The sequence below is a fragment of the Saccopteryx bilineata genome, chromosome 11 (assembly GCF_036850765.1).
Source record: "Saccopteryx bilineata isolate mSacBil1 chromosome 11, mSacBil1_pri_phased_curated, whole genome shotgun sequence".
In the NCBI taxonomy this organism is placed as follows: Eukaryota; Metazoa; Chordata; class Mammalia; order Chiroptera; family Emballonuridae; genus Saccopteryx; species Saccopteryx bilineata.
The window spans coordinates 16,822,838-16,849,094 of NC_089500.1; the positions used below are offsets into that span (position 1 = coordinate 16,822,838).

General features: G+C 39.0%; 1 protein-coding gene across 15 annotated transcripts; it reads right to left on the reverse strand.

Moving 5' to 3' along the window:
* Positions 1-862: 862 nt before the first annotated feature.
* C11H18orf54 (chromosome 11 C18orf54 homolog) lies at positions 863-25,270 on the reverse strand. Of its 15 annotated transcripts, none has more exons than XM_066247127.1 (11): positions 25,104-25,270; positions 24,079-24,152; positions 23,617-23,728; positions 22,253-22,542; positions 19,865-20,193; positions 17,644-18,432; positions 17,169-17,319; positions 14,054-14,156; positions 9,261-9,392; positions 7,854-7,924; positions 863-3,069 (listed from the first exon to the last, which is right to left on the reverse strand). In XM_066247127.1, the coding sequence occupies exons 5-11, from the start codon at positions 20,145-20,147 to the stop codon at positions 2,997-2,999; spliced, it is 1,602 nt and encodes a 533-aa protein (XP_066103224.1). In that variant the 5' UTR covers positions 20,148-20,193; positions 22,253-22,542; positions 23,617-23,728; positions 24,079-24,152; positions 25,104-25,270; the 3' UTR covers positions 863-2,996. The 15 variants fall into 15 exon arrangements, with proteins under 15 accessions (XP_066103224.1, XP_066103225.1, XP_066103223.1 ...); XM_066247128.1 differs by having other exon boundaries at positions 23,617-23,731; XM_066247126.1 differs by having other exon boundaries at positions 23,617-23,731; positions 24,061-24,152.
* Positions 25,271-26,257: the final 987 nt, after the last annotated feature.

Here is a 26,257-nt window from a genome sequence, read left to right on the forward strand (position 1 = left end):
GAATGTTTAAGCTTGAAATAGGGAATAGGAGCTGAAAGGAAGTCTGGGAGGTGCTGAAGGATAAATGTTCTTACATTGTAAGAAAGGCTGTTACACAGATGAGTCCCGTCCAGGATAAAGATGATGTAGAATAAACTGGGAGGGTAAAAGCTAAGATTTTTTTGTTCATAAAAAGAAAATGGCCCTGGCCGGTTGGCTCAGCGGTAGAGCGTCGGCCTAGCGTGCGGAGGACCCGGGTTCGATTCCCGGCCAGGGCACATAGGAGAAGCGCCCATTTGCTTCTCCACCCCTCCGCCGCGCCTTCCTCTCTGTCTCTCTCTTCCCCTCCCGCAGCCAAGGCTCCATTGGAGCAAAGATGGCCCGGGCACTGGGGATGGCTCTGTGGCCTCTGCCCCAGGCGCTAGAGTGGCTCTGGTCGCAACATGGCGACACCCAGGAGGGTCGCAACATGGCGACGCCCAGAATGGGCAGAGCATCGCCCCCTGGTGGGCAGAGCGTCGCCCCCTGGTGGGCGTGCCGGATGGATCCCGGTTGGGCGCATGCGGGAGTCTGTCTGACTGTCTCTCCCTGTTTCCAGCTTCAGAAAAATGCAAAAAAAAAAAAAAAGAAAAAAAAGAAAATGCTCTTAACCACAGATGACTATACAGAAGGAAAGAAAGGAAGCAGAGAGGTAGGAAAGGAATAACTTCAAATATCACAGGAGAAATATCTGACAATTACTGCTGTGCAATTTGTCCAGGTGCAGGCTAGGTTGTCAGTCATTGTGATGGGCACTACAACCCAAACCAGCATCCCACGGTGTATGAAACTGACAGATGGAACAGAATGGTACACAGTCTTTCACATTTGAGGAAACTTCAGCTGTTCAGAAATCATCAATTTTATTGGCCTAGTCCTTTTTCATTGTCTTTCATACTACTTGCCTTTTGGCAAATTCACTTCTTTGTGAGAGCACTTCCACCAAATAGGTTTTGAGATACAGCGAAAAGTGTGACAGGAAAACTGAAACAAAAATCCAGATCTATGAGTGACTACAGGTGTTCAAAACCCAGGTGGGGAAAAGGGACTCTTGTCATGATTCATCTCCAGGCAACATTTTGGCATAATTATATGTAATTTAACAAGACATTATCATAAACATTAAATACAAAACACCAAATATCCACATATATACATTTTAACAGAAAGAACGTAAAAAACAAGTCATATAAGTCAAACAAACCCAAGACAGAGTTCCTCAATTTGGTAAGAAATCTCCATCAAGCTGAAGTGAATTGTCACGAGAAAACTAAAAGCAGAGTTCTTACTGATAACAGAGAATACAACTGAGCTTGTCTACACAAATTCATCACACTTTTATCCCTTGAGCTCATAGAACTTTTGAAATTAGGTTAAATTGTTTTTTATACTAAAAAATTTTAATGTCTTATAACAATTGTTTTCTACATGACATTTTCCAATATACCTAAGAGAAAAAGATTAATAAAATTTTATATTCACAATGCAATTTTTAAAATCTAATTGTTCTCATCTGATTTATATTCCCAACTCAGCACACTTAATACTATAGTCCCCCTTTTCTCCAGGCAATCTCAAAATAAAAAAACACTGAACTATTTAACATGTAATGAACTACTACTAGCTGTGAAGAAGTCCTTAATCAGTTTGTTACTTTGGAGTAAACAAACTTCCTGAGGCGAGGGACTCTCACCCGGGCAGGGAACAGTAGGAGGACTCTGACTCAGGGGTGCGCCGACACTGCTGACACAGAAGTTCTGTAACAAAGGTTTCAGGCAGTGCTTTAAATTTGGAGAAGAGAAAGTAAATTCTCTGATCTACTGTACTTAGAAATTCCTATTTGACAAAAAAGCTACTTAGCAAAGATGCTGCTATTTGGGTAAAGTGTTCATTTTTAGCATTTGTGTACATCGATAATCTTTCATTTCATCAGGCTTTTAAATACGCCTCGTTAGTCACACTTTATAACTTAATTCTTAGTTTTGTTGGTGAAGAATACAGCTCTGATCACTTCTATGTAGAGACAAACTTTAAAGACTACAGATTATTTTAGAAAAAATTCAGTTCTTACAAATTAGCTCTAAAATGGAGTATTGTTTTGTTTTCCTATATTCGTTTCTTTAGGTTTAGTTATACAATTTCATAAAGTAATTGGTCACTGATCTCATAGTTTTTACTAATTTGAGCTAATTCCAAAACTAAAATCTAGGAAATAATCTAATATCAAAAATATTCTCAAATATATCCCCCAAATGTTTTATAAACTGTCAAGTATTATCAAAATTATCTTACAGAAAACCAAAGCATTAATTAAATGAAGTTCTCCCAGATTTCACAACATAAACAACATTCCTTTTAGTATTGAACCACCCCATTATTAAGTTAATATTATTTGCAAATATAACATATCTTAAGTATTTGATTTATGAAACTTAAAAGTAATACTTCCATATGGATAAGATACACTACAACAATTCTGCACTTGATCTTAGCCAAAAGGCTGAGAAGCGATACACTACAACAATTCTGATATTTCTTAAACTCATTAAAAGTAGATGTTAACTGCATCACCAAGTCTATTCCATTTAAGAGTTTTTAAATAGAAACCAGGAAGAGTTTCTCAATAATCCAGAACCAGATAATAAAATGATGAGGATGGTGAAGAAGGTGAAGTCCATGTGCGTGTCAAGAACGAAACTCATCCATCTTTGAAGGTTAGACATTTGCTGGCCTGAAGACCAAAGTCAGACTATGGGACACAGTGCAGATCATTCCAGTTCACATGCTGGTATTTTGGCACAAAATGAGGATAGGTCACAAAACCTACAGACGTTTTCAAGTTTGTTTTCTAAATATATAATGATTGAACCAATCAGAATAGTGGATGGCTTATAATTACTTTGCCAGTTTAAGCAGTAGGAAAAAATACATTTTCATTTTGTGGTGACTATTTATTGGTTAGACTTTTATTTTCCTCTTCACGTTTTCGGTGACTGTTTCCCACCAGTATCATCAACCAGGTCTCTCAGGCGAGATAAATGATGCAAAGCCCTTCATTAAAAAGTATAAAACACATTATAAACCAATATTAAAGACTAAATAGGCAACACAGACAGCAAGAAATGGTAATTACATTGTTTATTAACTTCAAAATTAGTATGAGAAATAAATTTATAGAATAATTTAAGAATCAAACTTTGAGAGTTTTTCCTTAGAAAATCTTGATATCTAAATAATTGAAGGTTAAAATCATTCTCATTCACACAAAATTCTATAAAAACATTTACTTTTAAAAAAATATTTTTGACATTCTAAGTTTTTCTGAAAGTTTGCCAAATAAGCTTAGTAAGAAACAAGAGGTATCATTTGCGATCATACTTAACAAAACACTTTTTCATTTAATTTTCACAACATCTGTAAAATAATACCTATCCTTTCAGTATACTGTGTATATCATTTCAGAAAAAAAAATGTATATGATTCATTTTTAACATGTACATTCAAGATAGCTAAAATTAAAAAAAAAAGTAACAGTAAAGGATCAGTTCCAGTTCTGAGAAAAACTCATTTTTATTGAGCATGAAGAAAACAAATGACAATTATGCGGAATAATGTAGTATTATACCAACAACCTGGTTTTCAGTAAAATAAAGCTACATTATAGGTCAGGTATCAGTAGAGAAAACTCAATCATTCTTCAAACAAACCTGGAAGACAGAGGCCCTTAACTTCCCAATCTTTCTCTAAAAATACTATCCTTCAGACTTGAGAGTGACTCAGAAAATGTCAACCATATTAATCAAAAATATTTCAGACTGATAAACAAGAGACCAAGAAAAACAGAAGTAATATAACAACATGTATAGTAAATGCTAATAATTCGTTTCTGAGCTGAGCTAAAGGCGGTAACTACAACACCCTATTCTACAGTCTCTAACACAGCTTCAATAAATGTATGCATAAGAAATAAAATACATCTTCTTCTTTACCCAGGATAAAGATGTGCAGGAAACTAACAGTGTTAACGACTGCATTATATCTAGTTCCCACTCTCTTTCGTGGATGCTTATTCAAATATAATTATAAGAGAAGAATCTGGATTCTGATACCTTTCTGGCAACTTTAATGTTCGAGATTCTTATCTTTAACAAAATGACAATAACTCACCCACAATCACTAAGCAGTCAGAGGTAAAATTAACTAGACCTTATTTCAACATCTTATAGTAATACCTCTCTGCTTAAAAATTATTTTCTTCCTAGAGACATACAGTTATGAGAAAAAAAAGATAATGTAAATATACTCAAGACTTATCTTCCTTTTTCTTTCCAGACATGTCATTTTACTACCTGTGATTCGAGAGAAACAGGCAAGTGACTAGAATCTGTCTTATCTTAGTGTTTACAACCACAATGGCCACAGATCCCTTAGACCTAAAGGGTCTATGAACCTGGATAGGGGCAATAAATCCTAATCTTTATTTTCACTAAACACTATGTGTAAACTGGAATTTCAATCCATTATGCACATAAGCAACAGAACAAAATCTGTGATCTCATCTGCCACAGAAACTGGAGATGTTTTCATATCACATACAGTCATTACAAGAATTTCAAAATCTTTTAAACTCATCACTACCTCAAAATTATACTAGGTAGATGACAGTTACAAAATTACAATAGGTATTAAAGCCACTGCTTGAACATATGCTATGTAAGTCTTTCCTTCTACAGTCCAAATAGTAGCTGGCCAACCAGTAGACAACTTTCAGCCAAGTTGTTTATACACTGAATACTGAGGTCTCACTGGTGACCCAGAAATCAGAGCTTTCCAATATTCCCTTTCTCTAGGTCTTCACTGATCATGCGAAAGTAAAGGACCATGCCGCGATTTAATGCTTTTACCCAAGGTATGCAAAGGCCTTCATATCAATTCTTATAATCAATGTTTTTACAAAATGAATTTTAACTTACGTATATTTTAAATGTATTCTTATTTTAAATGCATTATTAATCACATATTGCTAATTAAAATTTTATTTTAAAATTTTTGTAACTATATAGTAGATATAATGTCCTGGATATAGTCAATATAACTATGTAGTTTACTTTACGTATGCCTTTAAAAAACAATGTCAGTTGCCTGACTAGACGGTGGCGCAGTGGATAGAGAGTTGAACTGGGATGCGGAGGACCCAGGTTCGAGACCCCGAGGTCGCCAGCTTGAGCGCAGGCTCATCTGGTTTGAGCAAAGCTCGCCAGCTTGGACCCAAGGTCGCTGGCTCAAGCAAGGGGTTACTTGGTCTGCTGAAGGCCTGCGGTCAAGGCACATATGAGAAAGCAATCAATGAACAACTAAGGTGTTCCAACGAAAAACTGATGATTGATGCTTCTCATCTCTCTCGTTCCTGTCTGTCTATCCCTATCTATCCCTCTCTCTGACTCTCTCTCTGTTAAAAAAAAAAAAAAAAAGAAAGAAAAAGAAAAAAAGAAAAGTCAGCAAAAAAGGAAGGGAGGGAAGTAAAGAGGAAGGTGAGGTCTGATGGAAAGAAATAAAAAGGATGAGTAGAAAAGAAATATTCAGTCTGTGTTCCTCGGCTATACAACCAGCTGGTTTAACCTTTATCTGAGAATAAAACAACCTACTTAGAGAAGAGGCTATCAGAGATTTGCTATTTCAAAGGTATGTGATGTACAGGGAGAAATGGAGGATAAAATTATAGAAGGAAATTATTCTCTTTTTAAAATTTTTTTTTTAATTTACTGACTTTTTTTAGAGAAAGAGGAAGGAAGGGAGAGAGAGAAGATAGATCTACTCCTGTGTGTGCCCTGACGAGGGATTACATCAGCAACCTCTGCGCCACAGGACGATGTTCCAACTAAACAAGCTATCTGGCAAGGGCAGAAAAAAGCTATTAACTTTTTTTCTAAAAAAATGAAAAAACAGGCTAATGGGAAAATATCAGTTTAAGGATTCTGATACAACACTGAGTACAGCCAAGTAAAACAGTGTTAGGAAAGTAAAAAATTTCAATTTAGCACTTCCTAAGCTCACTACACTGTCTTCTGAAGGCACTTTATATTCATACAGCCAAACCCATAAAAAAATACCCTTCCTCTGTCAATAAGGAAAGATTTGTATTCTTCCCATTTTTTAAATTTATATTTGTTTATTTATTTACTTATTTTAGTGAGAGAAACAGGGACAGAGAGAGAGACAGAGGGATAGATAGGGACAGACAGGCAGTAAGGGAGAGAGATGAGAAGCATCAATTCTCGTTGCGATTCCTTAGTTGTTCATTGATTGCTTTCTCATATGTGCCTTGACCAGGAGGCTACAGCAGACTGTGACCCTTTGCTCAAGCCAGTAACCTTGGGCTCAAGTCAGTGATCATGGGGTCATGTCTACTATCCCCTGCAACCCCGCGCTCAAGTTGGTGAGTCCGCGCTCAAGTTAGATGAGCCTGCACTCAGCCAGCGACCTAGGAGATTGGAACCTGGGTCCTCTGCATCCCAGTCCAATGCTCTATCCACTGCACCACAGCCTGGTCAGGCTCTTCCCCATTTTTTAATTTAAGATAATGAAATAAGAAAATAGGTAGAGGCTCTGGCAGGTTGGTTCAGTGACAGAGCATCTGCTCAGTGTGTGGATATCCCTGGTTCGATTCCCGGCCAGGGCACACAGGAGAAGCGCCCATCTGCTTCTCCACCCCTCCCCCTCTTGCCTCTCTTTCTCTTTCTCTTTCTCTCTCTCTCTCTCTCTCTCACCGCCTTCCTCACTAGCACCCATGGCTCCATTGGAGTGAGTTGGTCTACTGCCTCTGCCTCAGGCACTAAGAGCTCTGCTGCTGAGCAACAAAATAACACCCCAGATGGGCAATTGCCCCCTAGTGGGCTTGCCCGGAGGATTCTGGTCAGGGCGCATGTGGGAGTCTGTCTCTGCCTCTCTCCTCTTACTGAATTTAAAAAAAAGAAAAAAAAAAGGTAGATTAATACCCTTAGGGCCTTCAGACCTATCTTTATATCCAGGATATTATACCTACTTTAGATTTCTGTGGATTGCCCTAGCCAGTTGGCTCAGTGGTAGAGCGTTGGCCTGGCGTGCAGAAGTCCTGGGTTCGATTCCCAGCCAGGGCACACAGGAGAGGCGCCCATCTGCTTCTCCACCCCTCCCCCTCTCCTTCCTCTCTGTCTCTCTCTTCCCCTCCCGCAGCTAAGGCTCCATTGGAGCAAAGATGGCCCGGGCGCTGGGGATGGCTCTGTGGCCTCTGCCCCAGGCACTAGAGTGGCTCTGGTCTCGGCAGAGCGACCCCCCGGAGGAGCAGAGCATCGCCCCTGGTGGGCGTGCCGGGTGGATCCCGGTCCGGCGCATGCGGGAGTCTGTCTGTCTCTCCCCGTTTTCAGCTTCAGAAAAATACCAAAATATATATATATATTTCTGTGGATATAGGTCAAATAATGACACACTTATAAGTATTGTGTTTATTCTAGAGGAAATATGTGAAAACACATGTCATGAATAAGTCGTTCTTCCAATATATCCACAATACTATATCAAATTGTTGCTATTGTTCAGCAGTAAAAGAGCATCAGTTTAGGCCATTCACAACATTTACTACATTTTATCTTATTAGGTCCTAAGAACATTTTAAATAGGAAATAGCACAGGTTTAAGAGCAAACTTCAAGACTAAACAATATGTTCCCAAAAGTTAAACTATACCTACCATATCCTTAGAACTACTTAATTCTATCCTATAACCCTCTGTTTCAATCTAAGAGATGGTTAAAATGGGTTTGTACCCACGCAGACTCAGAAATTAGTAAGAATACTTACTTTTGAAGTGACCTAGTAATAGGAACCATACTTTCCTTCCATTGTACTTTAGAGACATCATCTTCTGAAATCTATTAATGAAAAAACCAAATGCAACAAAATACTGACAATATATCATCATAAACTTAAATACTATTTAACATGATTAAAAAGAACAGTAAATAATATTGCCTTTATTTCCAAAGACATAATTCTAGCAAGTAATTTTCAGTAAAGCATTAAATATCTTTATTTTCTCTATTCTAAAAATACTACAACTGCTACTTAGATTCATCTTTCAACTGTCCTCAAGTATACTTCTAAATGTATTTCCAATAGAAATGAAATCTTGGCTTGAAATTATGACTTTAATGAACTGGGTTATGTTTCAAAAATGTTTAAAAGGGAGCAAAAGAAAAAATGTTTAAAGAGGAGGGGAAAGGAGAATGAAATACACACTGTATGTTAATGTTATGATCATTAGAACAGAAGAACAAAAATTAAGAACTATAACTCAAAAAAGCATGCTATGATCATTCCCAAAAGCTAATCTACTCATTTGTAATGAAAACTGAATTACAGAAAGCTCTATTGAATAACAATAGCAAAACAATGACAATAAAAATATTTATTAAGTGTTTTAAGGTATTATTATCTTTAAATAATTTATGTACTATTATTTAAGTTTTTTAAAGTTTTCATTAGGGCACTTTATTAAAGTTTTTATTAAGTTTCTAATTTTTTAACAACCTCATTTTATAAAAGAGAAAACAGAAACTAAAGAGGTACAAATATTGCCCTGACTAGTAAGTGGCAGAATTAGAATTTACAGACTTGGGATTATATAAACATTCTCCCAAGTTACAAATAAGAATATACTTATAAAGAAAACCCAACCCCTACAGAATAGTAGCACAAAGCAGAAAAAAACTTCTGAATTCCTAAGAAATACATAAAAATTCAATGGTTTTAAAATAAAACTTTACTTAACTATATTCCGAAGTCACTGAGCACATGATACTCAAATTAAAGTGTAGGTGACACAGGTATGTGGAGAAGTCTAATGTGAAAAGGTTTCCAGACCCCCAGTTATAAGTACAAGCTGGACTGTACAGAACAGCTTTGCAGGGCAGTCAGAATACAGCTCTTACCACCCTTCCCTGCTATAGTGGTGGCATCATCATGTCTAAATAAGATGCTGTGTGCATAACCACTAACTAAAACAATCCTTTCAGGGATACATGGCTGCAGAAATCTAACAGTATTCAATTTGAGTAAGTTATTTTCTGGAAAAAAAGAGAATACAACTTTAGAACATGTTATGTGGCATGTGTGATAACATAAAGCTAGAGGTCAAACTAAAAAAGATCTAGAAAGAAATCTCTCTTCTCAGATCCCAATTCATAATTCAATCAAGTTTGTGCTTACTTGCTTAATTTCTCCTTTTGGCTCTGCAGGTTTATTCTGATTAAAACTTTCCTGTACTGCTTGAAGATTAAATAGCATTTGTTTCAGGGCTTCCACAGGACCGTGATGTTTCCCTCCAGAAAGGGTAGAGCTCTAAATTTAAAAAAGATCAACGTCTAACCATCCAAATTTGGGGGCAAAAAGTTATATTTTGTGTTATTCTCCTCCAATATAAAATTAATGCAAAATCAAAACAATATGTCAATAAAGCATTTTTTAAAATTATACATAACTTATTACCTCCCTTTAGCCAGTTCCCAGATGAAGTTACTCAGTGACAGTCATTATTAACAGTTTGGCATATACTTTCTAGTCTTTGCTCTTTTTAAATGAATAGTTCCTGTTTACATTTTTTTTGTACATTTAAAATCATAGATTTTTAAAACTGAAAGTTCCCCATAAAGCAGGTAAACCAACCTGCTCTTTTTCTTTTCTTTTCTCTTTTAAAATGTGTTTATTCATTTGAGAGAGAGAGACAGAAACATCCATCTGGATGTGCCCTGACCAGGGACTGAACCAGCAACCTTTGAGTACCAAGACAATGTTCCCCATGGCCAGGACAAACCTGCTCTTTTCAGGTGTATAAATGGAGCTGGCTCTCAGCTGAGCAAGGACTAGGATTTTAAGTACAGTATTCTTTTGACACTTTTAATTAAGTTTTCACACAAAGAACACTGGCTTTCCACCTCTTCATGAGCCACACATTCCTTGCTACCTAAAAAACACTCATAACTCAATTACTGTTTATCTTACCAGCATCGAATGAATGAAACAGGACTTAGCCACCTCAGGTGGTCAGGATTCTTTTAAGAGAATCTGTATGGGATATTTTTGACCTTCTTTTTAAAGTCTTACCAACCCATTATTTTTATATCATTCACATGAGTTGTTGTGTCCTATAAACTATCCACAAAGTGGCAAATTGTCCCCTTAAGATGTCTTTAATTTAACATATCTCAACATAGCATAATATATGTACAATTTAAACTTCAAGGCAAGAGGAAATTGTTGACTAGCATAAGATTATTAGAAGTGGGCTCTCACTGGTGAAGGGATTCAAAGTTAAACTTAATAGCTAAAAAGGTTTTTAGAGACACTCTCCACATGTAAGAAACCACTATGCTGTATATCTGAAACTAATACTGCATAATACTGGATGTAAACTGTAACTGAAAAATTTAAAAAAAAAGAAACAAATGATATGAGAAGGTAAAATGATGCCACTGCTGTGACAAGTGGTATGGCAATTCCTCAAAACAGAAGCACAAAATGACCATACAATCCTGCAATCCTCCTTCTGCTTATGGAGCCAAACAAGTGAAAGCACAGACTAACGCAGAGACTCCAGCAGATACAGTGCACCATGTCCCAGAAGCATTATTCACAGAGCAAAAAGGAGGAAGCAGCCCATGTGTCCATCACCAGATGGCTGGATTAACAAAACATGGCATATACATCCAATGGAGTGTTATTCAGTGTAAGAAAGGAAGGAATTCTGATACATGATACAACACATGAAATAAGCCAGGCACAGGGGACCAATATATGATCCCTCTTATACAATGCCATGGATTGAACTGTGTCCCAGAATTCATGTTAAAGCCCTAACCTTGCATTCAGCTGTATTGGAGACAGGGGTATAAGGAGGTAATTAAAGTTAAATAAGGTCAAAGGGTGGGGGGCTTTGATACCATAAGATTGGTATCCTTAAGAGACAAGACAGCTGAGAGCTGGAGGAAAAGCTATGTAAGGACACAGTGAGACTAACCCAAATCAGGAATTATCTATAAAATAGCCCACTGACCCCTACTGTTCAAATGTCACGGTCATGTCAGACACGAAAAAACTGGGGAACCCTAACAGATCGCAGTAGATTAAGGAGACAAAACAACTAAATGCAACACTGAATCCTGGATGGGTCCTGAAACAAGGCATTGGTAGAAAAACTGGTGAACTCAGAATAAGGTCTGTCGTTGAGTTAACAGTAGTGTACCTATGTTAATTCCGTTTGTGATCGTTATACTACAGTGAGATGTTACCACTAGGGAAGCTGGGATGACAGGAACTACGGGTATTACTGCTGCAACTTTCTGCACATATAAATAAAAACAAACAAAACCACCCTGGTAGTGAGGTGTGGGTATGCACAGGGGAAAGGGACCATACACATACAAATTGGTTAGTATTGAACACTCATCCATCTCGAACTTAAAAATACTTCGACAAATTTGTTCCTCTACCAGTGCTCCTTATCTAAGTAAATCCAATCCAATCCAATCCTTCAGTTGCTTGAATCAAATGTGGGTTCATTCTTTGAGCCCTCTCTATCTCCATCCTACCAGTTCTGCCTTCAAAATGCATCCTAAGTCTAACCATTTCCAGCCACCTCCCACGTGCCCAGCCTCTACAATCCCTATCCTGAAAGACTGCAAAACCTCCAAGCTTTTCCCCTCTCCAGCTCCTCTGAAGTCTATGCTCATACATGTGCCATTTTATATCTGAAAATGTATATCTGACCATTTCATTCATCCACTCAAACTCTTGACTTCTCACTCAAAAATAAAATGTAAAATCTTCATTCCATCAAAGACCTACATGATCTGGACCTTCCTTCCCTCTCCATCTTTGCTTCCCCTCGTTTGCTGACTAAGCTATACCACTGCTGACTAAGCTATGCTACTGGACTCCAATACTCCTTGAGCATACCAAACACATTTCTTCTTGGGGTTTCAGTATGACGATTACCTCTTTACATGTAAAAAGTCATTTTCCCATGGGTATGTGGCTTACTCAGTATAGATTTTCACTCAAGTATCACCTCATTAGAGAGCCATTCTTGACTCCCTACTTAAACTTTAACTCATTTATCTTTCCCAATTAATTTTTCTTCATAACCCTGAGGCCATTTATCCGGCACCTGTCGCACTTCTGGAAGGGGCACCTCTTTCATTGGTGGTCAGCAAAGTGCGGCGTCACTCACGTACAGTACTACTTCCGGTGATGCGGGATGCACACGTCATTGCTCCGGAAGCGCGTCATATCACTTGTTATGCTTAGCAGTGACAAATAACGGAACGGGACATTGACCATCTCATTAGCCAAAAGTAGGCCTATAGTTCCCATTGAAATACTGGTCAGTTTGTTGATTTAAATTTACTTGTTCTTTATTTTAAATATTGTATTAGTTCCCGTTTTGCTTTTTTACTTTAAAATAAGATATGTGCAGTGTGCATAGGGATTTGTTCATAGTTTTTTTTATAGTCTGGCCCTCCAACGGTCTGAGGGACAGTGAAATGGCCCCCTGTGTAAAAAGTTTGGAGGCCCCTGCTTTAGAAGAATCCCTTATATATTATAGATTTTTGTTTAGTTTGACTAATTAGAATTAAAAATCCAAGAGGTAAGGATTTCCTCTCCTATTCACTACTGGGAATACAGCCCCTAGAAAAGGGCTTGGCACACAAATATTGATAGATATGTAAATTCCAAACTGCCCTCTTGATGTTCCGCTTATCTGTCAGACCTCACCCTTACTGGACTATTGACCCTGAGACAGAGGAATTCCAAAAAGCTGACAAGCCGCCCCAAGGAGGGGCTCCGGACACACCAGGACTTTTGATTCAACACCCACATGCTCCAAGCCCCCAAGGAGGAGCATTCTGGACAGACCAGGACTTTTGCCTCAGTATCCCCTCAGGCTCTCCCAAACACTATGTATCTCGCCCCTAGTCTGCAACCGGCGCTCTTCTCCCCCGGGAGAAGTGCCCGGCAGGATTCCTTTCTTCCTTTCAATAAAGTCTGTTACTTTGGTCTTTCAGACTCCCATGGATTCCAACAAATATTTGTCAAATAAATATAAGCTTCACTTACCCAGCACCTGCTATAGTATCTTATATAGTATCTAAGTCAGCCTCTACTTTCTGTAGTAAATTTTACTGGAGGAAAAACACATTTCAATAAGTGTTTTACCTAATTTTTATTCTGAGTGCTCACCCTCTTAAATGTTCCAGATGTTAAAACCCAAAAGTATTACTTCAATATTTAACACCATGGCTTGTATTTCTAAATCAAACTGTCTATCATTTCTTATGTGCACATATACACATTTATACTTTATTTGGGGGTTACCTGCAAGATGCACATATGCTGAGTTAATAAAACTGGATAATAATTTTTCTATTCTAAAGTATAGAGATTTATAATTGTATCTTAGAAACACAATTCTCAATAATCAGCTGCCCTATAGAAAAATTTAATTTATTCTATAATCTTGTTTCATATGTTTTCCAGAAAAAAACTAAAACAAACAAAAAAAATTGTAATGACAATTTAGGCTCTCTGTCAGAGTTCAATGCCAGGTCCCTCTACCTTGAATATTAAAATAAAATGATCAACAATTCTAGGGCTTGGTCTGTAGTGGTACAGCGGATAAGGCGTTGACCGAGAACACTAAGATCACTGGTTCAAAACCCCAGGCTCGCATGGTCAAGGCATATATGGGAGTTAGTTGTTCCTTCCTGATCCTCCCTACCCCTCCTCTCCCTCTCTCTCCCTCTCTCTCTCTCCTCTCTCTAAAATGAATAAAGTGTTAAAAATCATTTAAAAAAATAGTAATTCTAGGAATGATGATCTTGTGGATATGTGTTAGGGAAGAAGGTATATAGGTCATTTTTTATTTTATAATAGCTAAATGACTTAGAAATTATATCTATATATTAGTAATCCTTTAGTAAATTAAAAGATTTAACTTCACCCACCTGATTATCATTATTTAAAAAGTCTTCAAGGACCCCGTTAGCACAGTTTGCCCTTGAACCTTGTTGAGGGCTATCATCACAGTTAACAGGAACAGGAGATTTGCTAAATAAAAATTTAAGATACAAGATAACAATTAAATTTCTACTTTATAAAAATTAGATAGTATATAATTAAATGGTTATCATTTACATACAAATGGTCACCAAGAAATAACCATTATAGTTATGATTCATATTGATGTTGCTTGGTAATTTGCTCATCTTCTGCCTACACTGATAACAGAATCTAACCCTCCCTATCTGTTTACTTGTCCTTTGAAGCTATAAGGAAGAACTAAAAAGAGATTGAAGATTGTTTGTCTTCAACCAGACAAACAAGGCTTCAACTATAGGCTATGCTCTAAAAGCTCACTTGTTTGAAATAAGCAGTACATTTTTCCATTTTTAGATGTGTTTCTAACTCAAATACTCAGATATCTAAGTATCTTTTTATAACATGCAAATGTTACAATACTAATTTTTCTTAATTAGCAGCATTTCATATGACTCATTTGATTTGTAATTCACTGAGCTTTGTATTGCTCTCAAGTAGTCTTGTTTCCTATTCTTTATCAAAAGTTTACCATCCACCCACCATTATCAGAAGCATTCCCCTATTATTGAAGATGGGTGCTGGGTACATAAAGATTCTTCAACTTTTGTACTAGTTTGAAATTTTCCATTATAAAAATTTAAACAAAAAAATCAATTATCTGGCTGTAGAGTTGGTCGATCTTTCAGTAAAGTACCTTGTGTATGTCAAGGTCAACTTTGTTTTCTTTTTATAACAGGTTGATAATCATTTCAATATCATATTGAGGCCAGGTCTATTCCTTCTCCTCACAATCCATCATTAACTTTATATACAAACATACCCACCACTAGATAAAGTCAATCTTCTAAACATCAACTACTGTCCATAGGATACTGGGACAAACCACTAATGATGATAATTATACTCATCAGAAGTTATATTATCTAATTACAAAATACAGTAAAAATTTTTACTCTTAAACATCTCTAATATAATGTGTTCACCAATTTTGGTTCCAACTAAAAGTAAGTATTGCAGCTATGGTATTTTACAAATACAAAGAACAACTAATAATAAAAATTTAAGAGCCCTGGCTGGTTGACTCAGTGGTAGAGTATTGGCCCAGCGTGTGGAAGTCCCAGGTTCGATTTCCAGCCAGGGCACACAGGAGAAACATCCATTTGCTTCTCCACCCTTCGCCCTCTCCTTTCTCTCTGTCTCTCTCTTCCCCTCCTACAGCCAAGGCTCCACTGAAGCAAAGTTGGCCCAGGCACCAAGGTTGGCTCCATGGCCTCTGCTTCAGGCTCTAGAATGGCTCCAATTGCAACAGAGCAACAGCCCAGATGGGCAGAGCATCACCCCCTAGTGGTCATGCCAGGTGGATCCTGGTTGGGTGCATGTAGGAGTCTGTCTCTCTGCCTCCCTGCTTCTCACTTCAGAAAAATACAAAAAAAAAAACCCAAAAAAGAAATTAAGAAAGAAAAATTTCAGAATTAAGTGAGCTAATTATTAACCCATTTTAAAAATGGTTATTGAATCAGTAATTAATAAAGCTAAAGAAAGAAAAGAAAATATTCTGACTAGTCACTACCACAATTAAAACTTATGAGATCATCATAATGTCCTGAATTTGTACCTTATATATATTTCTAATCAACTGACTTCTCACAAAAATGCCTAAGTAGAACTTGTATAAGAGTTTGTACAAAGTAGAGCTGTATAAAGTAGACATAACTTGTATAAAGTCTCAGCAAGGAAGTGACAGAGTTGGGATTCCAAACCAGTATCACAGTCAGTGTCCACATTAAAAAAAAAGAAAGAAATTCAACTGAGAAGTAATAAAAAATAAGGACCAAAGAATTAATAAACTCATCTATGACAAAATAAGCTGATTTTATATATATATATATATATATATATATATATATATATATATATCTCAGAACCTAAGGCAGGATATAGGGTTACTAAGAACCCAAATTAAAAAATTTATATAATAGACAATAGAAAAATTGGACCATCATTTAAAGGGTAAAAATGACTGAAAGAGAAAGTAAAGCGTAAATGAAAAAAATGGATAACTCTAATATATAGAGAAGATATAGAGGAAGAAAAAAACCTCAAACTTATAAAAAAGTAAGAAGAATTTTATAGCCTTCCTCCTGCAAAATAGTTTTTGGCTCCAATTCCTCATATTAAGTATATATCAATATTTTGTAGTGAGACAAAAGTAACATGTAACAAAGACAGAAGTTACTACACCATCTTGTGGTAACAAATGAAAAATGCAACATAAAGCAACACTGAATACTACAGTGTGTCCGTAAAGTCATGGTGCACTTCTGACTGGTCACAGGAAAGCAACAAAAGAGGATAGAAATGTGAAATCTGCACCAAATAAAAGGAAAACTCTACCAGTTTCATACCTATTCAGTGCAGTTCGATGTGGGCTCACACACAGATTTTTTAGGGCTCCTTAGGGAGCTATTCCGTATAGCCTCTACAGACTCATCACTGACTGATGGCCTACCAGAACGGGGTTTCTCCACCAAACTGCCGGTTTCCTTCAACTGCTTATCCCACCGAGTAATGTTATTCCTATGTGGAGGCGCTTTGTTATAAATGCGCCAATATTCACATTGCACTTTGGTCACGGATTCAAATTTAGTGAGCCACAGAACACATTGAACTTTCCTCTGTACCATCCACATCTCGACTGGCATGGCCGTGGGCTGCTCCGCTGTATACACGGTGTTACGTCATCATCTGCGCATGCGCACATGCTGCCACATTATCCTACAGAAACTGGGAGGGTTTTCCTTTTATTTGGTGCAGATTTCACATTTCTATCGTCTTTTGTTGCTTTCCTGTGACTGGTCAAAAGTGCACCATGACTTTACGGACACACTGTGTTTGACAGAATACCATGTTATTACCATTGCTAATTTATCATTGTTATTTTAAAAATAAATAAGATGTTCACATATTTTTCATTTGGAAAACTAATGAACTTATAGGATTTTTCCATAACAATGTACTTACAATGTAACAGGAATATTTTCCCATGATCGTTCTGCTTCCAGTTTATCTAATGAACAAGGACTGTCAGCCTGTTTCACAGGCTTTGGTAGTTCTTCTGTATGATGCTCTAGATTTCTCTTGGCCTTCAGGATAAGCAATTCAATTTTGTCACCTATTTTAAGAGACTACATTAATTCTTTAAGAAAACAATTAATGAAAAGCACAGCAAAATCTCACAAAAGCAACAAAAATTCAGATAACTTTGAATATATACATATCTATAAAAGCAAATTATGTCAACATGTGGCATTGCAAACACATAAATGGGAGAAAAGACACTTCTAGTTACAAAAAGCTATATAAATGAGAAATATAAGAATACAAAACAGATCTATCACCTGATCATTACATTAAGAATGTAACATAAAAGCTACTAGATATTAGGTCAAATTTACAGCATTTTATTCAGTTCTTAAAACAAACAAAAACCAATTACCACTGAATGGCTTTTTGTTTTGTCCTGGGAAAAGTAGATTCTCACATTGACAATGGGTATGTTCAGAATCACATTTATATTCATTAACTAATTCTTCATCCCCACGCAAGAAATCTGAGATTTTTGAGGGTTCACAAGAATATTCAAAACAATCTAATTTATTCATAAGTCGAGAAGTTCTTTGTGCCTGGTAACTATGTCTTGGGCAATGTTGCTCTTCTTTAAATGTTTTATAAATCCTTTGACCATTTGTGTCAGGTAGCAAGTCTTGCCTGTGGAGCCAGGCTGGATATTTGAAATCAGGTATACTAGTTATCCCTGAAACATCAAGGTCAGATTTCTGGCCAGTGAGCCATCTTGGATAATTCTTTTCAAGACTGTGCTTTGAACTGTCCTTGAAATGTGACTTCTTGGGAGAAGATAAAGACAGTTCAGAAATGCATTTATTAGTCTTATTTGCAAGTTTTAGGTTTTTTAGCTTATGAGACTGCTTTCCATTTATACTTGTGCAGGCAACAGGAGTAACTAAGTTATCATTGCTCATGGCAGTGGAGGACTCCTGAAAATTCTGATTCTTTTCAGTGTCTGATGAACTCAGTCTTCCAATGCATTTCTTGCTTTTTTTGCTAATTTGGTGACCTGGTCCAACACAAGTAAAAGAAAATGACCCATCTGCTGGAAGTCTTAATAGATCATCAGTTGTTAAGCTAATGGAGTCCATGTCATTAACAGTCCGTCTTCTAGAAGATAAGAATAAGGAGCTTTTTCTGTGATCGCAATGTTCAAAAGCTGAAAAACGAAACATAGTTGTTTGTCTTCCTATATCACATATAAAAATACTTCAAAATATTCAACAGTGAGAATTAAGAATTTAAGAACCATTTTTGCCACTTTCCCTTTTTAATCACTTAAGCTTTGATTAGAAGTATAAAAGGTATAGGTTGGCCTGACCAGGTGTGGCGCAGTGCGATAGAGTTTCAGCCTGGGACACAGAGGACCCAGGTTTGAAACCCCGAGGTTGCCAGCTTTAGTGCAGGCTCATCTGGCTTGAGCATGGGATCATAGACATGAACCCATGATCACTGGCTTGAGCCCAAAGGTTACTGGCTTGAAGCCCAAGGTCGCTGGCTTGAGCCCAAGGTCACTGGCTCGAGCAAAAGGTCACTGGCTGAGCTGGAGCCCCCTGGTTAAGGCACATATGAGAAAGCAATCAATGAACAACTAAGGTGCCACAACTATGAATTGAGATCCTTCTCATCTCTCTCCCTTCCTGTCTCTCTGTCCCTATCTCTCTCTCTCTCTCTCTCTCTCTCTCTCTCTCGCTAAAAAGAAAAGGGTATAGGTTGATGAAATAGGATGCACTTTTTTTCCTCACATCTCAATTTGTTTTAACTTATTTCTATACTTTTTCCAACCTTCTACATTTTCCTATGTTCTTTAATTTACTATTTCTTCAACTTTTTTCATCTAGATATACCCAACACACTAACAGTCACATTAATATTGGTCACTCAATACTGGCTGAAACAGAGGGGAAAAAATATGCAATTAAGTTAAGTGGAAGATAATTTGCTTTCTTGCCTACTAACTCTGCAATAGCATTAACACACAGTGAACAGCGGTTCTAATTCCCTTCTGGAATAGGGCCCACATCCTTCTAAGACTTGAATGCCAACTTTTTCCATAATAGGGCCATTCCATAGGTGAGCAGTAATTATGTTATCAAAAGATGCATTTTCCAAACTTGTCTTCATAAAAGCTTTACTAAAGAAAAACTCTTAATATACTGTGAACATTACTGTCCCAAGGAATACAGATCAGGAAGACTAATATATTCCTTTGCCATCAATTGGAATTGATCAAATATAAACTAATAAAGGCTTAGATTCATTTCAAGTCATCAAGCTAGCTAATGAAAGCTAGAAACAAGTCAATGCTCTCTCCATTATGCTATATAATATAATGACTTAAGGATTTAGGGTCAGCCACCTGCTATAATTTATCAGCTTCCCCTCCAAGGTCACAAGGGGGTCTTAGCTGAAAATTCCTGAAAACCAGATGATTAGAGAATCTTTTAATAAAAATATCCAGATCTCAACATTATAAAAGTCATTTTTACCTCAACAGAACAAAAAAGCAGCATCTAGTTCTCAAAGACTACAACACATTGCTCAAATGCTTTAAATCAGTGGTCAAGAAGAAAACCAGAAGAAAAGCATACCATTGTTTGGTTTATGAATATAGTTGGAGAATTCTGGCATGTTAGCAGGACATTTGTCAATGTTAATCTTTCCAGTGCTCACACCAGGATACATCTGGCTTAGCTCAAAATCATCAATGTAGGCCTGGAGAGCCTTTGAGGCCGAACTGTACAGTTTATCCTTATACTGAAAAGAGCCGTCAGGGGTAGAGGAGTTACTACCACTCAGGCTGCAGCTTGCTAGAAGAGAAGATACTGAAGGTTGCCGAGAACACACTCTGTGCTTGGTATTCGATTTTGCCATGCCCTCCTCAAAATGGGTTATTTCTGTTCACTTGTCTTAGAAACAACTGTAATACAAAAACAAAAGGTTAAGGTTCCAAGTAAAAGAAATAATAGCCATATATAGAAAAATTACTAAATATGTAAACTTTTTATAATTTTCTTTAAAGAATAAAATCCATTAGCTAGAAATTCTTTTAGGCATTGCACATTATACACAATCTGTTATTTTAATTATTGTGAATTCCTTCATCATTTACTTAGAAAACACTTATTGAGCACCTACTACATGCCTGGAATTATGTACACAAAAATGATCTGAAAACCTGCATGGGAAGCACCAAGGAAAGAGTACTCACTCTTTTAGAGTCTAAAAACTACTGATGCACAGTCTTTTCTTATGGTGATGTATTCTATGACATCATAATTCCTAACATTCCCCTAGACATAATGTTTTTTTTAATTTAGAAGCCTACAATCATGCACCACAGATAGTAGGTACTCAAAAAAATTTTAAAGACATAAAATGAAGTTATCAGAAACAGAAAGAAATAGTGGAGAAGAATGTTATAAATGCCAATATGTAACTTTAGCCTATCCTTTCACCCCAAAAAGACTTAAGAGAACAAAATATAGAGAAATAAACACATTTTACCATAAAATGAATGCACAAAATGCTCTTTTCCTAAAACCCCATGTTTTTTTATTTTTTATTTTTTTTATTATTATTTTCCTTTTTAGGTGAGAGGAGGGGAGATAGTGAAGCAGACTCCTACATGCACCCTGTCTGAGATCACCCAGCAACCCCCACCACCACCACCATCTGGGGTCAATGCTCAAGTACTGAGCTATTTTTAGTCCGTGAGGCTGACCTTTGAACCAACTGAGCTATCCTCAGCACCAGAGGTCACACTGGAACCAATCCAGCCACTAGCTATGAGAGGGGAAGAGAAAAAGAAAGGGGGGCAGGGGGAGGAGCAGATGCTCACTGCTCTTGTTTGCCCTGACCAGGAATTGAACCTGGGCCAACACTCTATCTACTGAGCCACCAGCCAGGGCCCTAAAACATCAGTGTTAATAATCATTTCCTATCTTTCATTTTTGGTATTATCCTATTTTTAATTTGTATATTAAATAGATTCAGCCTACCTCTCTTTTAAAGGAAGCTTAAATAGTTAGAAAAGTGACAATGTATTCATCTTACTGTTTTTCCATTATTAAAATTGAGAGAATTCCTATCTACATTAGTATTGCAATAATAGATCTATACCTAAGAAATAACAGAATGAACAGGCACTACTTCAGTATATGATATGACATTCTTTTAAAATTAAATCAATGGGTTTTCTGTACTAGAAATAAAAGATTAACATCTAGGACTTAACACATGCTATGATGTTATGAAGTTAATATGTTTAACTTTTGGAGGTGTTTTAGTAGTGTTATAAGTTATTAACACTTTTAATATATTTTAACTATCAAATTTGACTTTAAAATACAGAAAGCTTTCCACTTAAGAAAGAAAAGACAGAGTAAAACATCGTCCTGCCTATCTGCCTTAGGGTATTCACCTGCCTTTGCAAGAGAGCTGACAGCAGTGGCAGCAGCAACAGAACACAAGGTAATGTTTAGCCTCTCTGGTTTTCCTGAATGCTGTGACGTTGGTATATCCCTGAAGAATGACTAGCCTATTAGTGACAGGAGCTGAGACATGGAAACTTAAGTGTCCTTTGGTGGGTGATTGGATAAAGAAGATGTGATACATAATTACAATGGAATACTAGAATAAGAAAAGATGAAATACTGCCATTTGTGACAACATGGATGGAACTCCAGAGTATCATGCTAAGTGAAATAAGTCAGACAGAAAAGGAAAAGAACCAAAATGATTTCACTCATATGCAGACTATAAAACAGAAAGCAACAAACAAACAACAGTATAGCGCAGGGGCAGTCAACATTTTTATACCTACCGCCCGCTTTTGTATCTCTGTTAGTAGTAAAATTTTCTAACTGCCCACCGGTTCCACAGTAATGGTGATTTATAAAGTAGGGAAGTAACTTTATTTTATAAAATTTATAAAGCAGAGTTACAGCAAGTTAAAGCATATAATAATAAGTACTTACCAAGTACTTTATGTCGGAATTTCGCTAAGTTTGGCAGAATAAATCTTTATAAAACAACTTACTATAGTTAAATCTTTTTCTTTCTTTTTTTTTTTTTTCTGAAGTTGGAAACGAGGAGGCAGTCAGACAGACTCCCGCATGCTTCTGACCGGGATCCACCTGGCATGCCCACCAGGGGGCGATGCTCTGCCCATCTGGGGCGTTGCAACCAGAGCCATTTTAGTGCCTGAGGCAGAGGCCATGGAGCCATCCTCAGCGCCCGGGCCAACTCTGCTCCAATGGAGCCTTGGCTGCGGGAGGGGAAGAGACAGAGAGGAAAGAGAGAGGGAGGGATGGAGAAGCAGATGGGCACTTCTCCTATGTGCCCTGGCCGGGAATCAAACCCGAGACTCCTGCACGCCAGGCCGACGCTCTACCACTGAGCCAACCGGCCAGGGGCTCTATCTTTTTATTTATACTTTGGTTGCTCCACTACCGCCCACCATGAAAGCTGGAATGTCCACTAGTGGGCGGTAGAGACCAGGTTGACTACCACTGATCTAGTGGTTATCAGAGAGAAAAGGGCTAAGAGGATAGTAAAGGGTAAATGGGGTCAAATACATGATGATGGAAGGAGACATGACTTTAGGTGGAGAGTACACAATGCAATATACAGATAATATATCATATAATTGTACACCTGCAGATACAAGATGGCTGCAGAGTAGGTAGGTGGAAGCTACACACATAGCTCTTGCTGGTGTCACACTGGATCTACAGCTAAATTACAGCGCAATCAACCTGAATGACCTACTGAAGGGCAGTACTATGTCCAAGGATCTATAGAGGAAGCTACAGAGACTGGTAAGAAGGGCTGGCCCCTGCACCCAGGTGCTGGCTGCAAAATGAGAGGCAAATCTCTACTGCAAAAATCCCCCAAGGAGCATGGAGTCTCAACCCCACACTGGGACCCCCAAACCAGAGCACTAAGGCCAGAAAGAGGAGCCTGCATAGCATCTGGCAGCAAAAATCAGTGGTGACTCTATTCTCAGGGAAGAGGAGGGAATGTGCTAGAATCCCAGGTGCTCTCCCAAAGGGCCACTGCACATAGGAGATCGCTCTTGGGCACTCACCCAACATCTGCATCAAATGGGTACCAGAAGAGGAGAGTAAGCAAGGGATCAAGAACTTGTTTAAAGAAATAATGGCTGAAAATTTCTGCTGTAACCTAGCGAAGGAAAAAGTCACACAAGTTCTGGAAGCTCAGAAAATCCTAAACAAGATGAACCCAAAGAGGCTCACACCAAGATACATCATAACTAAAATGGCAAAGGTTAAAGACAAAGAAAGACTCTTAAAAGCAGCAAAGAGAGCCAGTTAGTTACCTCTGAGGAAGCTTCCATAAGGCTATCAGCTGATTTCTCAACAAAAGCACTTCAGACCAGAAGGGATTCACATGAAATATTCAAACCAGTATTGCAAGAAATGGGAAAGGGCCTACTTTAAGAAAAAGAAAGAGAAAAAAAAAATAAAGAAACATATGGATAACACAGTACAGGTTACCCATTTTAATCTAACAAAACCTCAAAGACAAAAAACAAAACCCTAAAACAAACAGTTGATGTTTTATAGTCCTAAGTGAGTAATAACATTTATTTGAATTCACAGGAGGAAAAAAAAAAATCCACAGTTGAACTTCCACTGTGGAACGTTTCCAAAAGTATACAAAAGGAGAAAAAAGTTTAATAAACCCCTGGGCAGCCATCACTCCGCTTCAATTACCGACATACCCAAACTTTTTAACAACCCACTTCTCCCAAATATCTTACTGTGTCTTTCATAAACACCTGTTCGTTTCTGCATCAGGAAATCCATCATTCCAAACAGAATGTTCAACGAATGGCAAGAAAACTTCAACTACCTTTGATTCAAAAACAGACGGTTCCGTGTTAAATAACAAATGGGAATAATAGCTCACAAGAAATTAACAAGTCTTTAAAGCAACAGCTCTGTGATTTATGTGAGAAAGCGAACATGGGTTCAGTCTACATCAGTGGTCCCCAACCTTTTTGGGGCCACTGATTGGTTTAATGTCAGAAAATATTTTCACAGACTGGCCTGTAGGGTGGGACGATAAATGTATCACGTGACCGAGACAAGCATCAAGAGTGAGTCTTTTAGACGAATGTAACAGAGGAAATCTGGTCATTTTTAAAAAATAAAACATCATTCAGACTTAAATATAAATAAAACGGAAATAACGTAAGTTATTTATTCTTTCTCTGCGGACCAGTACCAAATGACCCATGGACCAGTACCGGTCCGCGGCCCAGGGTTTGGGGACCACTGGTCTACAGCAAAGAGAATAAAGTGGTAAAGCCCAGCCCTCAGGCGCCCCTGAGCCAGAGCATCCCCTGCTCTCCCCGACCTCGGGTTCAAACCCGCCGCCAGCACCCCGAAACGCCCTCCCGAACAGGGTCCCAGCAATCAGACCCGGCTGCACAGAAACCCTCGGCTCCGAGAGAGAGAACGCCCCAAAAGCCCAAGTCCTTAACGTCCACCCCCCGCCTGGATGGATACCTCAAGTCCCCAGAGGTCCCAGGGAGGTCCCCTCCGTCCAGTTCCGCGACCCGCCCCCTAAAGTTGTCCGCTTTCCGCCCAGGGCTCCAAGCAGCTCCCTCCCGCCTCCCCGCACCCCTCCTGCAGCCTTTCCCTGGGGCTGTCAAAGAATGGGGCGCCCCTCGAAAACACGCCCCCTTTCGGGAGAACGCGCCAACAAAAAGAAAGAAAAATGCACGCTTCCTCAGCTCCCCGCTCAAAGCCCCGGCCCGTAAGCGGAGGGGAGACGCGACAAAGCGTCCCAGACACGGACACGGACACCGCCGCCTCCCGGGCGCCGCGGGATCGCAGCATCCTCCGCCGTCACAGCGGAGCCCGGCACCCGCGCTGGCTTTCAAACCGACCCAACATGGCTCTGGCTGGCGGGGCGCATGCGTAGCGCTCAGGCGCCCAGGGGTGTCCGGGCGCGAGCAAAGTGAGGGGCGGGAGGCCGGAGGGGAAGGGGCGCCGCGGGCGTTCGGCCGCACTGCCCGCTGGGAAGTGTAGTTTCTCCGCCTTCATCTCTCGGAGGTGGGAGTTCTGGACTCCGTGCGTCCGCGTCGCTGCCGCGCTGCCCTCCTGGCGTCCGTCACCGCTACTCGCGGCCAGTCTGCGCAGATGACAGGCTGAGCCTCCTTCGGTGGCTCCCGGGGCGGAGTGAGGGGATTCCGTGGGGAAGAGTTGGGGCGCTTGCGGCTGACATTTCCGTCTCCGAGCACCGCCTCCACCTCACCCGTCCAAGTGAGCTGCCCCACTTTGAGTGCCCCTTCCCAAGATGAGTCACCATCTGGCCAGGGACAGCTCCCCAGACCCTTGTGTCCCTCCCTCCTCAGTGCTTCTTGCCCTTTTTCATACGACTGTTTCAGTCCGATTTTTTACTATAGGGCAAAGTTGGTATGCTTTCTCCTATTCATTTTAATAATGTTCAGGAAGATCATCCCTACCCTTGTTATCTAAATATAATAATTAATGATTCTAATATTGGCACTTTCAAAAATAGACTGTGAGCCCTGGCCGGTTGGCTCAGTGGTAGAGCGTCGGCCTGGCGTGCAAGGGGTCCCGGGTTCGATATCCGGCCAGGGCACACAGGAGAAGCGCCCATCTGCTTCTCCACTCCTCCCCCTCTCCTTCCTCTCTGTCTCTCTCTTCCCCTCCCGCAGCCAAGGCTCCATTGGAGCAAAGATGGCCCGGGCGCTGGGGATGGCTCCTTGGCCTCTGCCCCAGGCGCTAGAGTGGCTCTGGTCGCAACAGAGCGTCGCCCCCTGGTGGGCATGCCGGGTGGATGCCGGTCGGGCGCAGGCGGGAGTCTGTCTGTCTCTCCCCGTTTCCAGCTTCGGGGAAAAAAAAAATAGACTGTGAGGGGAAGTGGGTAAGGACAAACACAAGGGGAATAAACTTTTGGATATTATAGTTTTTTGGTGTCTTACA